Source organism: Artibeus jamaicensis, unplaced genomic scaffold (assembly GCF_021234435.1).
Source record: "Artibeus jamaicensis isolate MK-2021 breed Jamaican fruit bat unplaced genomic scaffold, CSHL_Jam_final contig_1803, whole genome shotgun sequence".
Lineage (NCBI taxonomy): Eukaryota > Metazoa > Chordata > Mammalia > Chiroptera > Phyllostomidae > Artibeus > Artibeus jamaicensis.
In genome coordinates, this window is record NW_026521356.1 from 5,041,033 (window position 1) to 5,058,079 (window position 17,047).

Consider the following 17,047-nt stretch of genomic DNA (forward strand, 5'->3'; position numbering starts at 1 on the left):
TGCATAGTAGAGCATTTGAACGATAGAGTTACAAAGAAGAAATATACTAATAATGTGATCATTCATAGATAAGCACTATTTTGGTATAATAGCTTCAGTACTTTTTCTGCTTCTGTCAATAATTTATATATAGTTAACATCATTAAAATAAATAGCTTGGTATTTAAAATGTTAATGTATATGAAAGTATTTTTCTGTGTTACTAAGTTCTGATATATTTGTAATGAGGCACTGGCTCTACTTTGTTGGTCTTGGGTTCGAGTGCCCTGGCCCTGGCCCCAAGGTGCCTCAGTACTGGCTTACTTGTCCCCTATAGTCAGTGACCAGGTTCAGCAAACATTAAAGGCTAAGAACTTGGGATTAGTCTTGCTGAGGAGGAATGGGGACCTCACTAGGTGCATATTTACTTTCTATAATGTGCTAGCCCAGACTTGTAGAATAAATGTTCTCACAGGTGACCTCATTTGTGTATTCAGCCATATATATCGTAGAAGGGAAAATACAGAAATTTCGAGTGACATAGACTCAGAATAGCTGCAGAATTCCTTGAAAATCTAGGTTTGAATAGCATTTGCTCTAGGCACTGCTCTCTAAGGCACATTCCTTTCTTAGAGGTATCCAGGTAGAACATGTAATTATGAGAACTACAAATTAACCTCTGTTCCTTGACTTGTAGAACAAGTTATTTGCAAATCTGAAAAAAAAGACAGGTGAACAGGCTCAAAGCTGTCTTTGTTTGACAGTTCACCTTGTTGCATGCGTGGGGACACACACACACACACACACACACACACCGTTGAATTTAATGGGATTTCTTGAAAAACAAAACAAAGTAAGGCCTGGCCCATCTGAGCAGGCTTCTGTAGCCTTGTACCCTGGGAAGGCTGTATGTTGGGCCTGAAGGAAGGTGGTGTCATGGAATGGCCACATGTGTTCAAGTCTTTAGGGTTCAGACATTGGCCACAACACTTGCATTGAATAACTCTGTGTCCTGGAGTAGCGTAGATCCCTGAGCATCAGGATTCCCTCCCCTGTTTTTGGTTTTATCTCCTTTACTTAAAATTTAACCACCCTAAGAACACCTACCTCTTTCTTAGGGCTAGTTAGGAGCCCTGTCTGCATTAATTCTCATCATTCCTACCAGGAAGATGTCATTATCCCCATTTTCCAGATGAGATCAGAGGGTTGCAGAGGTTAGCTAATCCTGGCCTGGAGAGAAAGAGCATGTTGATTTCTGGTTTGGTTTTTGTCATTTCACCAGCCAGCCTTGTCTTGACTCTCAGTCTGTGGAGTGTGGCATAAGAAATATAAGTGAGACAACACTTTTAAAGTGTGGTATGAGTTTTCCTGGAAGGGAGTGGTAAAACTAGAGATGTAAGGTTGAAATGCACTCTGGCCACATTTATTAAGAACTGTGTAGTAAAGTCTATAACTTCTGTCTTTGGAATAGTTTACTCCTTGGCATTTATCCTACTGAAAGAATTCAAGAGAAGGTGAACTTATATGAACAAAGATTTGTTCGTTATTTAACAACCATGTATTAAGACCGTCCTCTGGACCAGGTGTGGTTGGGGTGGGGAACAGAGGCCCTCTGGGTTACAGTGCGTGTGGTCCGCAGCACAGTGAGAGTGAAGGGGTGTGGAGGAATGAGCGTGCAGTATAAGGGTGTGTGAGCTAAGCAGTGATGTACTAAGCCATTTGGATATTATCTATAAACATTAAAAAAGGTAATTTAAAAGACGATATAAACAAGAATATTTGAGTTAGTTTAAGAAGTAAAAGTGTCTTTAGATGCTGTGTTCAACTACGTTTAAAAGTTTATGTTTGGACAAAAACAAAGATAATATGCAAAAATGAAAATACTTTATTAGTATAATAGAATTTGGGGTAATCTTTAAAAAATGTATTTGCTATTGTATATATTTTCCCTGTAATAAGAGAAAAAAAGGCAGTGTACTTTGGCTGTTGAGCTGCAATGGATGCTGCAAGGAGCTGGAGAAGGTAACACTGTGTTCCACAGGCAGGAATGTTTTGCATTACCTTGTTTCTTCTTCCCCGTAGGGCCACGTGAAACTTTCTGACTTTGGCCTTTGCACAGGCCTGAAAAAAGCACATAGGACAGAATTTTACAGGAATTTGAACCACAGCCTTCCCAGTGATTTCAGTAAGTGTTAACAGTGATGTTAGCCTTTTTGTTCCTTACTTTGGCCTAGTAAAGCTGTTCCCCTGGTAACTAAATGTGCAGGACACATTAATAGAGTCTTCCTTTGAGGCTTTAGAGCGTTAACTGAGTTGTAGTTGTATACTGCGGCAAGGCGCGTGCTGCGAATGTGTTACGTGAGATGTTGGCAGGGGCTGGCTTTGGAGCTCCGCTGAGAGGTTGGGTCTTGGGGAGACACGCGGGGCAGTAGAGGAAAAGTCCTGGGCACGGTTCCAGATCTGCGTTATCCTGTGCGCTGCTTTCCGTCACGGCAGGAAGAAATTTATCTTTATGAATGCTACTTTTCACTTGAGCACCATCAAACCACTGAAGTTATGTGGTAAAATTACAGTTCATCTTGGAGGAGTTTATATCAAATAATGTATTATAAATTCAGGAGTCTGTGATGGACAGTTATTACGTCTGGAAATGTGATAATTTTGAGAAGTTGTAGATGTTTTAGGTCCACTTTGGGACCTTTGCTTCTGATGAAACTGATTTTCTGTAATTCTGATCAAAGCCTGCCCGTGTCCTCTGGGGCCACACCGTCCATGTGGAAACGCCACTTAACCTCCTTGTGTGCTTCTTTGAACAAACACTTCAGAGCCTCCGATTTGGGCTTATGGACATGGTGGGAAATGTGTCACCCAGGGTTCCTGATGTGCTGGCAGACTTTAGGGTCTCATGTGGTTTGAACCAGAGCCTAAAATAGTAGTAAACATTCCGGTCTCAACTTTGATTAGAACTTGTTTTCTCTGCTTTTAGCTTTCCAGAATATGAATTCCAAAAGGAAGGCAGAAACCTGGAAGAGAAATAGACGTCAGCTAGTAAGTAATAGCTGTAGCTTCTTAAATGCTACAAACTAAGTATGAATATGTTTAAAAAAATATACACATGAATTTACATTTGATAAACGTTTGCAGCACATCTCTCCCTTTTAAGATTACTTTAATAGAGCACTGTTATGTAGCACCAAAGTAATCATTTGAAGGCAGGTAATAGGTTGTTTTGGTTGTGACATTTTCAGTAGATGACCTCACTCTGAGCTTTTACACTGGTGATGACCCCTTTTCTTCCTGTTCCCCCCTCTCCCTATTTTCATGGCGGTAAAGGGTTTATATTAAAGCTGCAGAGCTTTCAAAATAAAACCATAAAACTTTGGGTAGGTACTGATACCTACCCAGAGCTTTAAGGCAGTGAGTGGTTCTCAAACTGTTAAAATTTTGATTCACTTCAGCAAGTCAAGACTCCTCAATTTCCCTGCCCCATCCTCTTCTACTTTGTGATGGAAAAGGGACCAGGTGTTAAAATTGGAGAGAAATGTAAGGGAAATGCGCATCATTTACTTTATAAATATTTAAGTGAATACACATAAAATTATGCCCCACAAGCTTAAAAAATAACATTGTTGGATTTACCTTGATAGTATGTTGGAAGTTAATTTAAATAATACAAATTCACAGTGAAATGTTGCTATCTAGCAAACTTGTATTCTGATTCGTTGGTTCATATTTGAAGTGCAGTGTACATGTACTGATGTCTAGTCATTGGAAAATTCAAAGAAATGTGTATCACTGCATACTTCGGCATTGCTAGAAACCGGTAGCAAATGAAATGGGTGACGGTAAAGCTAAACTGAAAGCTGGTCACTAGAAAGCAAGAATCGCAGCCGTGGAAAACCACCACTAACTCGGAGTGATGGTCATGCACATCTCTTACCTGGACATGCAGCACTTCTGCTTGTCAGTGTACACGTATGTGGTAGGAACTCGGCAGGTCTGCCAAACGTTGTTTCTCAGCCAGTCTTCTTAGCAAAAGACTGAATTAGAGTTCTCTGCAGTATCTTTCGTAACTTACTGGGTTGGCCAAAAAGTTCATTTTTTTCTCTGTAAGATGGCTCTAACAGCATTTAGTTGTTGTCTTTTACTTGATTCTAGACAATTTTATTAGATTGTGTTTGATGGCTGTCATATCAGTGCACATTTAAAAAAACTTATCAAATTGATGAATTTTTGTGTAGTTGTTTTAATATTGAAGATGGAAAAAAATAAGCAACCTTTTGGCATATTATGCTGTATTATTTTAAGAAAGGTAAAAATGCGCCCTGGCTGGTGTAGCTCAGTGGATTGAGCACGGGCCTGTGCTCAAGCAAAGGGTCGCCAGTTTGATTCTCAGTCTAGGGTATATATGCCTGGGTTGCAGGCCAGGTCCCCAGTAGGGGACACATGAGAGGCAACCACACACTGATGTTTCTCTCCCACTCTTTCTCTTTCCCATCCCCTCTCTCTAAAAATAAATAAAAATTAAAAAAGAAAGGTAAAGATGCAACTGAAATGCAAAAAAAGATTTGTGCAGTGTATGGAAAAGGTGCTGTGACTGATCAAAGGAGGCAAAAGTGGTTGCAAAGTTTTGTGCTGGAGATTTGTCACCGGACGATACTCCCTGGTCAGGTAGACCAGTTGGAGTTGATAGCAGTCAAGTGGAGACATTGATTGGTAACAGTCAGTGTTATATACCACGCAGGAGATGATTGACATACTCAAAATATCCAAGTCAATAAAGTTATTGGTGAAAATGAAGAATATGTATTTTATTTTATGGAAAAACCAACAGTCTTTTTGGCCAGCCCAATACTCAGTAGGTTCACTAGTAAGTAGCTGTCAGTCATGTGAAAATGGAAGCCTGTAGAATTGTTTAAGAAAGACTCAAAGGAAAGACTTGTTTGGTTTTTTTAAGTTTATTTGAGGCTATGGTCCCAGACTGTGCTTTGAATATTATGATTTTTATGTTAAACCTGGGCCCTGGGAGAGGCATTAGCTTAAACCAAACGCCTGGAGATGCAGTAACTGAAATTAATCTTTGGTATTGTTTCTGTGACATTAACTTGGGGATACTTAAGTTTGGTGTAGTTAGTCACATCATAGTGTCTTTCCCTAGGAACTGTAATACTCTTTAAATGTCTAAATTCTGTGCGTGGTTGAAAACTTGATTATGTAGCTTGTTGAGGGTGAGGGGCTGTCAGGACCAAAGAGTCACGTCAGACTTATTGGGAACCATTTATAGGTCTGTAAGGAAGGAGGTATCACGGTGTCTGTATTTGAAGTTCAGTATCCTTTAATAGTTTAAAATCTGAGTAAACCAAAGTTCTTACGCTGTGAGTAATGTTCTTGCCTTTTTATTTTATCTATGATAGAAATGGAAAAAAATTAAGGTCATCCTCATACTACATATTTTGATAAATTGAAGAAAAATAAAAGGCACCTCTTAGCCTTCAAAAGGTCAATTAATCACGTGCTCTGACCTTTCATTAAGTGACCCATTCAGCTAGTACCAAGCAGAAAGTTGATGTTAATGCTTAATGTAAACTTATTGCTCTAGGTTAATACGTCTATCATACTGCTTACCCACTCCGTTACTTCTCAGTCTATTGAGAGTCACCGAATAGAGGCTCAAGGTTTACTCCTTGGGTGCTTAAATCATATTGTAATGCTTTAAATTGCTTAGTGGTGCTGGGTAACCTTAGGACTCAGTAACTGGTTAGGAAATAGTTATGTGTCAACTTTAAGTTACTAAACTACAGAGGTAAAAGATGAAGTATGACCTAGGCATCTGGTCTTTGTCAATTTATTTATTTTTTAGTGTAGAATTTACAGAAGTGATTGAGTAGGAAATGAAATTGTTTTCTTTCCTCTGAAATCCTAAGTGAAATCATAAGTTGCAACATGTCACGAGTTTGAATTGACTGTTAACAACCAACGAAGCTGTCTTAGAGTGCAGCATGACCTGACACTGTAAATATCCGGACAACAGAATGAAAAAGATTCGAGGTATTCAGAGCTTAGAGATGGAGGACACCTTGGTAAGGAAAACAGACAAGAGCTTGGGAAGGGGACAGTCCCTAGACTGGAAAATCCTACCGCCAATTCATGGAAAGGAGAGCAACCGCATTGCCTCACGTCACAGGGGCACCTGCTGTTGGCAGTGTGTGACCACAACAAGGGTGTTTTTTAGCACATTCATATCTTGAGGTAATTCTTTTCCTGTAGCAATATATCTCTGATTTCTTAATAGAAATCTCTGAACAAACAAGATTTACTTAATATTCCGCTTGGCTGGAATAAATCTAGTCTCTCTTTGAAGAGTTTCTGTAGTTTCTGAACCTTTAATTAGAAGGAAAATATTTCTGCTTCTTGGGGCCCAATCCCTGTTTCAGGCTTAAAGCTTTATCGAACCCTCACCCTGGCATTTGTTATTTAATATGTGCATTTAAAAGAAAACGATGTACAATTAAGTATGTAGAAAAATGGGTTTCTGCCTTCCAATATACATAAAATAAATTGTAGATGGAAAGTAAAACTTTGAAAATATTAGAAGCAAATACCTGCAGTTTCTTTATGACCTCAGAGTAAAGCAGCATTTTTCAAATGGGATACAAAAAGTACAAATCATAAAGAAAAACGTGTTTTATTTTACTGCTTTAAAGAAAAAACTTTCTGTATGTTGAAAGATGCAAACAAGAAGATAAATCACAAGATTCTGCTACTTTCGAATTATCTTGTAGTTCCTAGACAGACCCTACACCTCCACAGTTCTGCCCCAGTCGTGTGCCTTGGAGAAGCTCTTGCACCTGTGAACCAGAAGCCATGTCAAAGAATGTTTATTGCATTTTCGTAATAGCAAAAACTGGAAATTATTTAGTGGTTCCTGTCCGTCAACAGGAAAAGGGTTACATTCTGGAATAAAATATTTTACCATAGTGAAAATAATTGCACTACAGCTACATATCTAACATCGTGGGTCGATTTAGAAAAAAACATGAGGAGAAATCAAATAGCAGAAGGCTGCATGTAAATGGTGCTATTTTTACAAATCAAAAACAAAACTAAAAAGGATCACATTTAAAGAAACACGTGGCAGAATTAAATTTCTTTTTAAAAGCCGAGGAATGATAAACATAAAATGGAATTTACAAGGGTTAGAGGCACTACAGTGGGATGCAGAGGAGTGCATGTTTAGTTTCAATGATACTGGTAATATTTCGGTTCCACAGTTGAATCATGGGCGTTCATTTTCATTATGCTCTGTAATTTAATAAGTACAAATTTTGGGTATGTGACTAATTTACATCATTTAAAAACATCATAAAATGATAAGCCTCAGATTGGGAGAAGGCATTTGACATATGTGAAACTATAAAGGATTAATGTCCTGAATCAGGATTTATACCCTGGATTTATAAAAAATTTCTGTGAATCAGTAAGAAAAAGGTTAATGCAACTAAAAAGAGAGAACAAAAACAACAACTAATGAGCAAAGAATCCGAACAGGAATTCACAGAAAAAAGACCTGAATGGCTAATTAATACATGACTATGCACTCAGCCTTACTGGGAATAAGGGAAATGCAAATTAATACTGAGATCTCATTTCATATTCATCTGATTGGTAAAAATTAAGAAGTGCGAGAAAGCCAAGTGTTGGCGAGATACAGAATACTCATCCCCACTGTAGGTGTGTAAACAGGCATAACCACTTTCAAGGACAATTGGAAGATGTCTAATTAAGTAGAAGACCCAGTGATACTGTTTCTCTTACATCTAGTGAAATTTTTGCATAATTGTCCAGGAAGTGTTAAAAGAATGTTTATTTGGGTGTTGTTCTAGCGAAACATTGGAAGCAATATAAGAGTCCAGGAGAATGGATTAAGAAAACATTGACATTTGTAAAAAAAAAAAAAAGAAAACATTGACATTTGTGTAATGGAATAGTGTACACAGGAATAAAATGGGCATGCTGGAGCTACATGAATTACTCTCATTTATAATCGGAGGGAAAAAAAGCAAGTTGTAGCCTTGTAGAACAATACAGTACAGTATGAAGCCCAAGTTGAAATATACAAGGAGTTGGTGCTACGTCACTTATGTCCATACTCATACAAGCATGGCATAGCAACCTCAGGGAGGTTCTAGCCTCGGTGGGGAGGGAGGGAGGGAGACTATCAGGCTTTAATCATTTTAGTTTTATTTCTTTTAAAAGACAGTCTGAGACAAATATGGCACCTTATTTAACCTCTTTTTAATATGGGTAATGGTTACTTGTGTATTATCTTGTCTGTGCTTCGTTTCTGTATGTTTGCCGTATTTTATAATAAATAGTTTAAAAAGAGAACACAGCTGTAATTTTTAAGTCTAGAAGTTGTATAATAGCGAAAGCACCAAGATTAGAGCCTTCCGTGCTGGGCACACTGGGCAGCTTGGGCCGCACCTCCCCAGCATTACAGTCCTGGTATATGAGAAGAGATCACTTTACTTTAGAAAACATTCCTGTAAGAACTGTTTACATAAAGAGTTAAGTTTGGTAAATAGACACTTATAATCCTTTGACATATAGGATATAACTTTAGCTTTTGATAATAAAACTTCCCTTAATAATTCTCTCAAATCAAAGAATGTATGTGGCAGAAAGGGATGATTTGGAGCCAGGTGATTTCCTAACTGCACTCTGCCACTTAATTAGTTCTGAGGCCTTCGGCAAAGCAATTTGGGCATCAGATCTGCAAAGTTGGGTTAACAAGCTTTATTTTTCATTTTGGAAGTGCTCTGGCAAATCAGGTTTGCCGTTAAGCAGCTAGGCCTTCCTGTATGTTTAGTTCGTGGGTAGCTCCAGATGGTGCTGGTGGCCTTTGGTCTGTAGAAGAGAACTCTGGGCACCCTCCTGCCTGCCTCCTCCCTGATGTGTGGCACGTGTTTCAGGCCTTCTCCACAGTAGGTACTCCTGACTACATTGCTCCTGAGGTGTTCATGCAGACCGGGTACAACAAGCTCTGTGATTGGTGGTCGCTTGGAGTGATCATGTATGAGATGCTCATCGGTAAGTAGCATGCTTTTACATGGCTTTTTCTGTGTAGCCAGGAAAAATTCCTACATTGTTAAATAATAAACTCTCTTTCAATTTGGGATTATGTTCCCTCTCCTCCTCCATCTTTCTTGTTTTTAACTTTAAAAAAATTATTGATTTTAGAGAGGAAGGGAGAAAGAGAGAGAAACATTGATTTCTCGTTCCACCCATTTATGCATTCATTGGTTGCTTCTTGAATGTGCTGTGAGCAGGCATCAAACTTGCAGCTCTGGTGCATTGGGATGATGCGGTAGCCAACTGAGCTACCTGGCCAGGCTCCTCCTCCCCCATCTTTCAAAGTTAAGCTTCCCAGGTAGAAAACTCTTGGCCAAAAAAATGTATCCTGTGTTCTGTGGTGCACTGATGTCCTGTGGTTGCTTTGCCGATCATTTATCATGGTTTTTTCCTGTGTTTTCATCCTCTCTGTGTAGCAGCTCTTTCAGTCACTGGCATTTATTAAACACCCATCGTATGCAGAGGGCTTTACCTGGGCATTGCCTCATCCACTCTTCTTCTTTGCTGTCCCCTTCCTCTCTCAAGGCCTTCAAAGCATGGAACTCTCTGACCTCGCTCCCTCTTACTCAGATCGGTAATGTTTTATTTAGGGGACACTTCAGTGGGGTAGCCCTGTGCCTGAGAGCACTAGGAGAGTCCGTGTATTTGGGGTGATGGCCGGTGTGGCATCTGTCTGGCTGTGCGGTCTTTGGGAGCACTGCATGGATGCCTGTGGGGTGGCTGTAATCTGTGTGGAGGGCAGGTAGAGTAATATAGTGTATTTATCCTCTTGCCTGTAGTTCTCAGAAGAGGGGTGGTGATCACTTCCAAAACCCACTTTTTTCTTTTTTTTTAAGATTTTAGCCTTGGCTGGTGTGGTTCAGTGCATTGAGTGCTGGCCTGTGGACCAAAGGGTCACTGGTTCGATTCCCAGTCAGGGCACATGTCTGGGTTGTGGGCCAGATCCCTAGTAGGGGACACGTAAGAGGCAATCACACATTGATGTTTTTTCCCCTCTCTCCTTTCCTTCCCCTCTCTAAAAAGAAATAAAGTTGTTTTTTTTTTTAAGGAAAGAAAAAGAATCGCTTTTCTTTTAAAGATTTATTTATTTATTTATTTTTCTTTTAAAGATTTATTTATTTATTTATTTACTTTTAGAGAAACATCAGTGTGTGAGAGATACATGGATCTGATGTCTCCTGCGTGCCCCCATCTGGGGACCTGGCCCGCACATAACCCATGCATGTGCCCTGACTGGGATTGAACCGGTGACCTTTTGGTTTGCAGTCCACTGAGCCATAGCAGCCAGGGCTAAAACCCATGCTTTTTTTCTTACTCAACTTGTTTGGCTCTTTACCCACATAAAGATGTTCTTAAAATGGAGTCGTTTCTTACTGATGTTGTTTCATCCTTTCCTGTCTGCTTTGGTCACAGCCATTCCCACATCTGCAACTCTGCTTATGTCCTCCTCCCTTTCCCCAGCTCCTGTGATTGGGTGGCTCCCTCGTGGTTCCAGAAGCACAACCTCACTTTGGGTTTAGGAGTTTGGGGGAAGATAAATTTGTTTAGGTGCGTTCTGGGATGAGTGGAAATCCTGTCTGTGTCATGGAGGGAAGGACATACAAGGTCATTAAAGATTTATAGAATCATATGAAGGAGAATAATCTCAGATTCAAAGTTTTGCATTGTTAAAGTTCCAAGTTCCTTTTTTACTGCAGGCTACCCACCTTTCTGTTCTGAGACCCCTCAAGAGACATATAAGAAGGTGATGAACTGGAAAGAAACTTTGACTTTTCCTCCAGAAGTTCCTGTCTCTGAGAAGGCCAAGGACCTAATTTTGAGGTATCAGTCAGAGAACATTCCCCCACCCTAGGCTTTCTGACGTGAGTGAATCCATTTTTGTAGGCTTTCATTATTTCCTGGATTTGTCGTCCCCTGCTTCTTCCCATTTCTTCTAAAAGAGAAGAGACTACTTGAGATATGCTGAGAAGGCCTCTGTCTTTTCCAGATTCTGCTGTGAATGGGAACATAGGGTTGGAGCCTCTGGAGTTGAGGAAATCAAACGTAATTCTTTTTTCGAAGGCGTTGACTGGGAACATATCAGGTATATCCATATAAAAGCTTTCAGGGTTATTTCAGAAAGTCTAGTTTGCTTAATACTCATTTGGAAGCATCATTATTGGCAAATTGTGTCATTAATTTCTTCTTAGAAGTTCAAGGTGTCTTCCTGATTTTGATTCATGGTAAGGACTGGAAGTTGGGGGTTCTGGTTGGCCCTGAGCCGTGGGATATGTTGAACCTAGCAGTTGTTTCCATGGTGAAGTGAACTTTGGCTTCCATGGTGAAGGGGACATCTAAGACGCCTGTTCTTTTACCTGGAACACACCAACCTCTCTGATGTTGGGGACCACCTGCAGGACAGTCCCTGCCCAGAGGTTAGGCACTGTCACTGGGAGATGAAGAAGGAGAAGGGGTGGAAGGACTGGGGCAGGCAGTGGTGCGGGGGGTGAAGAGGAGGTTGTTCCAGACTGTGGAGGGCCACCAGCCCAGTTGTATCAGAGAGCCTCTGGCCACTTACTCAGCACGTGATGGTTGCTAAACAGAAGGTGAAGTTGTCATCTGTTTCACAGCTGTGTTCTGACTTGCATCCTTGTGATTTTTACCTCTGCCTCCGGTGTGCTGCATTTTTAGCCCCCTGCTCATGTGCACCTCTGATAGAAAGTCCAGGTTCCCTTGTAGCAGACAGGGCAGTCTGTCAGGAGGAGTACCTAACTGTGGACTTTAATTTCTCCTTATTGCTCTTGTCTTCCTAGCTGTGAATAATTGTTCTTTGTATTTTTTTATTGTAATTTGGTTTTTTTTTGGCTGTAGTCAGTTGGCCTAGTTGGTCCGTGGTCAGAAGCTCTTCAGAGAACATAAATGCTGCCTGCCACCAGTGGTCTTCTTTGGAGAAGACTCGATTAATTATGATCCACATGATTACTAATCATAGTAATTTTTGGCATGTCTATTCTTGGCAGAGAGAGACCTGCTGCAATATCTATTGAAATCAAAAGCATTGATGATACCTCAAACTTCGATGAGTTTCCAGAATCTGATATTCTTAAGCCAACAGGTAATACCACCAGTACTGCCTCCTGCTGCCTTACAAATGCATTACTTACCCCCCAGTTTTGGGGTGATGTTTACAAATCAGGGCAGAGAACATGGAGAGGGACTTCAGTTCTTCGGGTTCTTCGTAAGTATTTTCCAGTGCTGACGCTGGGCACTAGCGAGGCCTTGTCGAAAGAAAGATGAATACAAACTCCCATGTTTAACCTGCTCAGCTGGCTGGTAAATCACAAAGATCTCTTTTCTTGTTATTTATTAAATTAAAGGTTAGGTAACCTGAAATGACAGAAATGGGAAAATAAAACATTTAAAGTACATGTGAAACAAGTGAGGTTCAAGGAATCTATAGGCAAGCACAAATGCACAAAATTCGCACAGAGTGAAACGTAGCTCTTCCCAAATAGAAACTGGTATTTTCTTCAGAACGTCCTGTCCTCAGTACCCAGTGGTCCATCGGGGTAAGACAGTAAATGAACTCTCACATCTATTTCTTTCCCAGTGGCAACAAGTAATCACCCTGAGACTGACTACAAGAACAAGGACTGGGTCTTCATCAATTACACGTACAAGCGCTTTGAGGGCCTGACTGCGCGGGGGGCAATACCTTCCTACATGAAAGCAGCAAAATAGGACTCTTGGAACGGAACCCTAAATAGAGCAGAGTTCTTTGTGCAGCATCGCACTGTTCCTCTCACACACTCTTTTGAAAGAGCTTCCGAGAAGTTTATGGAACCCACCAGTATGTCCTGGTAAACTTGCCTGAAATGTGATAGTGAGTAGATGCTCTTCAAAGCACCATCTGAGAAGCTGGAAAACAAAGACAGCCATTTTTACTACATCAGCCATAAGCAGTTTCCGTAGGAGTGTCGTGAGCCAATTTGATAGATGTTTTCCTGAATTCATCAGAATGACGGGGGAAAAAACAGCTGTCATCCCACATTGTTGAAATTGTAATGCATACTTACACTGAGTAACAGCCAATTCCTGCAATTTTGTGATATGCTTTCTGCCAAGCCCACCAAGTATTTCTTTTCCTTTACAGCTGAAAGTTCCATAGTACTAAGGAAATAAAGCAATAATGAAAGCCTCAGCAGCCAGCATTCTGGCTGAAGAAAATGATCCACCTTTCTCTGACGGGGCGGTGATGGTAGTTTCTTCCCATACCCCACCCCAGTCAAGTGGCTTTTTATAGCCTCCATTCATGGTGCACTTTATTTATGGTACTAGGCTAAAGACCCTCACTCCGTTGATTTTTATCTTCCCACCCATCTGAAATACTCATGCTGCTTTTCTGAGTGTTGATGGGGGAATACCAGCTTGATCCATTGTTGTTCTTAGAAGGCTCCTAAAGCCATTGGGCATTGCCAAGGAGTCCTGGATCACGTGGAAAACCCTCACTTTCTCTTCATGGTTGTATCAGAAAATCCCTCAGTTGGATGTTACCGTGAGCCAGCAATGCCTGCAAGTGCTGCTGATGGGCATTTGGTTTATCCTGGGAACACAGTAAGGAGAGCCAGGCAGAGGCAGGAGGCTTGGAATCCTCTTGGCTAAGGTGCTGCTCCTGCTTGGTCTCCAGAACCTCCTTTGAAATGGGGAAAGAACTAGACCAATAGAAGGTGCACTGCAGAGCCAGCCTACAGATCTTTGTCAAGTTCACTGCTCCATCCTCAGTGCAGCTGTGTTTGTTTTCTTTCTGTGTTTGTATTTCTTCCCCAACTTTTAAGTACCATTTTGCATGGGGAGCACGATTACAGTTTTCCTTTGCAGATGCCTTTCTGGGGGATGTTCCTCTCTACTGGACAGGGTGGCCCACGGCCGGGCCGCCGCCGTGGCATGCTCCCATGAGACACCCTCTGAAATTCAGCACAAAGTGCCTTCTCTTTTACAGCTGCCACCATCTTTAGAGGAATTTTGCTGTCAGATAATTGTGGAGACTCCATATAAATGCATTATTACTTTTTAAAATTTCAATAACTCTGAAAGCATCATTTGCACCTGTGTGGTAACTTTACCTGTTGCGGAACGTCATGGCCAAGCTCCAGTCAGGGGACTGCTTCCTGCTTGTCTTGATGTTGTTAAGATCATCTGGGAAAGTATGTCCTATCTTAGCCATTCAGAAAAGAAAAATGGAATTCAAAGTTGTAGTAGTAAGTGAAATTGCTTTGGATTTTACTGTCTTAGAGGAAGAAAAAAACATTAAGGAAGTATTAACTCTGGATTAAGGTAATGTGTCTGCCCCTTAATCTTTCATTCATGATCTATTAGTGAAAAGGAAGTAAATGAGAATTTTTTTTTGGTAAATTTGTAGTTTCTTTGTATTACCAAATAGTTGGGGTGTTGACCCCCACGTGTTTTGCAAGAGTGTGTGGTATGCATGGGTGAGGAGATGTAACAGGAGTGGTGATAGTCCGTGTGTTGGGGAGTGGCAGGGGGTAATTTGTTTAAGGGGTAAATGTCCACCTTTTAACTTTTAAACTTTTTAATAAACTGTTCAAAAACTGCGAAAAAAGTGAAATATGGTTTCTCCTTAAAAGAGGTAGAAAGCTTACATGTATCACCGTCTGTAGGCAAAGTGCTTTTCTCTCCCAGGGAAGCTGGGACCTGAGTCTTCTGAATTTTTCTTCATATCAAGAGACCATCTTCAGTTGGCCCCATGCGTGTTCTTTTTGCCTGGTTCCGTGTTACAGGGCAGTGAGCTCTCCCCTCATGGTAAGGCCAGGTGGAGAGCTTCCTACAAGTGCTCTTAACTGGTGGACCCTTTGTACATCTGTTTATAGCCCCCAGCCTGTGGTTGACCAGCAATCTCAAAAGCTCGTAGGATGAGACTCTCAGCCGCCCGTGTCCACCAGAGCAGGGTTCGTCTCCAGATCTTGTGTACATGAGTCCTATTGGGTCCCACTTCTTACCCCCTCTAGGTTAGGGAAAGGAGCCTCAGGAAGGGGCAGGAAAGGGCAAGACTAGGGTGGGACCTGCGGGCAGAAGGCAGCTAAACGCAGTCAGGATGTCTACTGTTTTTCCAAGGCTCATTGCAAACCTGCTGGGATTGGCTCACTGTTGGTCCTGTTCGCAGATAGTCCTGTTTCCCACTGTGTTCATGGGAGTTAGAAAATACAGAACTTGAACTGTAGTGCATACTGAAATGAACCTGAACTAGGGATGTTTTTCTTCCTGATTCAGAGCACATCAGAATTTTCTTCAGTGCCTTCATCCGGTTTCTTTTTAGAATTATTTGCAAAAGTAACAGATGAATTCCTTTGGGATTGATAATTTCAAAACTCATTTATACGGCATAATAGGAATCCTCTGCTATTTATTATTAATACTTTTTATCTGGGTTCTTTCCTTGGAAAGTATGTATCCTGGACCCTGTTTGTCTCTCCTGGTCCTTGGTGTGTTATCTGAAGGGGGTTTTTAGGACTCAGAAGGATTCAGTGAATGGTATTTTCCCTTCCTAGGTAGCATACATTGACCTGGAATTACCTATCAAAGCCAACACAGATTTAAACTAACTACCATGTGCTTTTTCAGAGAAAAACATCTTACCTAAATAACATTTAACCCCCGTGATATACAGAGTTCAATACCAGGCACTTGGGGGACACGAGTGCTCTGTGGTTCTGACTGCAGATCAGTTTGAGGGGAGAATTCCTACCCACTTCAGTGGCTTAAATGCAGCATCAGTTGCAAAGTTGGTGTTTCACTGTCAGTGTAACAATACTGTTAAGCCAGCCCAGAGTTGCTGGGAAGCTTAGGGAAGTTTCTGGAAGATGATTGTAAACAGCAGTAATTTGGCAGAGGGGAGTGAACAGTACAGGCACGGAACTCTGGGTAACTGCTTCACAGGGTGCACTGCAGTCACTTTCGTTGCATCATTTCCCTCCCACTTGAATCCACGCCAGTCTGGTTCCTGTCCCTTGTGTGAAATGTTGGTATTAATTATGCCATGTATAAAGCATGCTGCTATTAATTTCTATTATTATTCCTCTGGGCACTGGTGCCCTGCCATTGCTCCTTACCTTACTTGATCAATGTGCTGCACTCACACTGTTGACTTTAAAAACTGCTCCTTGGTAGTTCCTCTGCCACCCCTTAAATGCTGGTGGTGCTCCTCAGAGCAATGATTTTTTGCCCTCTTTTTCAGTCCCATACTGGGGCTCTATCTGCCATGTTTCTGTGGCGAGGTCTTCAAAGTGACCAATCTACCCAGACTGCTCCCCAGAACACTCCAGATCTCCCGGAGCCAACTGCCAGCTAGACGTTGCCAGTGGAGGGCCGCCTTCAGGCTCAGACTGAAGCTGTCCAGAGCTCCTCTTGCGCCTCCACAGCCTTTTTTCCTGTCTCCCCAACTGTCCAAGCTGGATACTTCTTACATGGTTCCTGTCAGTAAGCATGTCTAGGACATGGCCACCTGTCCTACCATTGCCTTCATTATTCCTTACTGAACCTAGTGGCCTCTTAAATGACCTCTTTGCCCTTGGTCCTTTTTGCAAGTCTGTTTTCCCCCCTGCTGCCAAAGAAATTCTTTTAAATTTCAAGTCTGATCATGTCATTCTGCATAAAACCCTTGCAGGCTCCCGACACGCCTTTCTCCAAGGAACATCCTTACTCTGACCTCATATCTGCATCACCCATCCACTTTCCTGATGACAATAAGCAGTTACTGTCACTTTTGCTTACAGTTAAGTTGCCTTGGATACCACCTACCCTTGTACTTATGGATCCAAACCTAGTATTTATCCTTCACAATTTGGTCATGAGTCACCCCTAGAATTCTCTTGTGAATTCCACCCTTCACAGTAAAAACTGGCTACTCCACCCTTTTGAAGTTCCTGAGTGAGCTAGACTG

At 41.4% G+C, this 17,047-nt stretch overlaps 1 protein-coding gene across 4 annotated transcripts in view; it reads left to right on the forward strand.

The window, feature by feature from the left end:
- The window catches only part of STK38 (serine/threonine kinase 38), a 43,248-nt gene extending 29,065 nt beyond the window's left edge, over positions 1-14,183 (forward strand). For 3 of the 4 annotated variants that reach the window (XM_037146230.2, XM_037146229.2, XM_053671175.1), the window contains exons 8-14: positions 2,062-2,164; positions 2,966-3,027; positions 8,952-9,069; positions 10,809-10,932; positions 11,099-11,194; positions 12,111-12,205; positions 12,701-14,183. In XM_037146230.2, the coding sequence (XP_037002125.1) occupies positions 2,062-2,164; positions 2,966-3,027; positions 8,952-9,069; positions 10,809-10,932; positions 11,099-11,194; positions 12,111-12,205; positions 12,701-12,831 (729 nt within the window). In that variant the 3' untranslated portion in view covers positions 12,832-14,183. The remainder of the gene's footprint in view (positions 1-2,061; positions 2,165-2,965; positions 3,028-8,951; positions 9,070-10,808; positions 10,933-11,098; positions 11,195-12,110; positions 12,206-12,700) is intronic. The other variant, XM_053671182.1, reaches the window with a different exon arrangement.
- Positions 14,184-17,047: the final 2,864 nt, after the last annotated feature.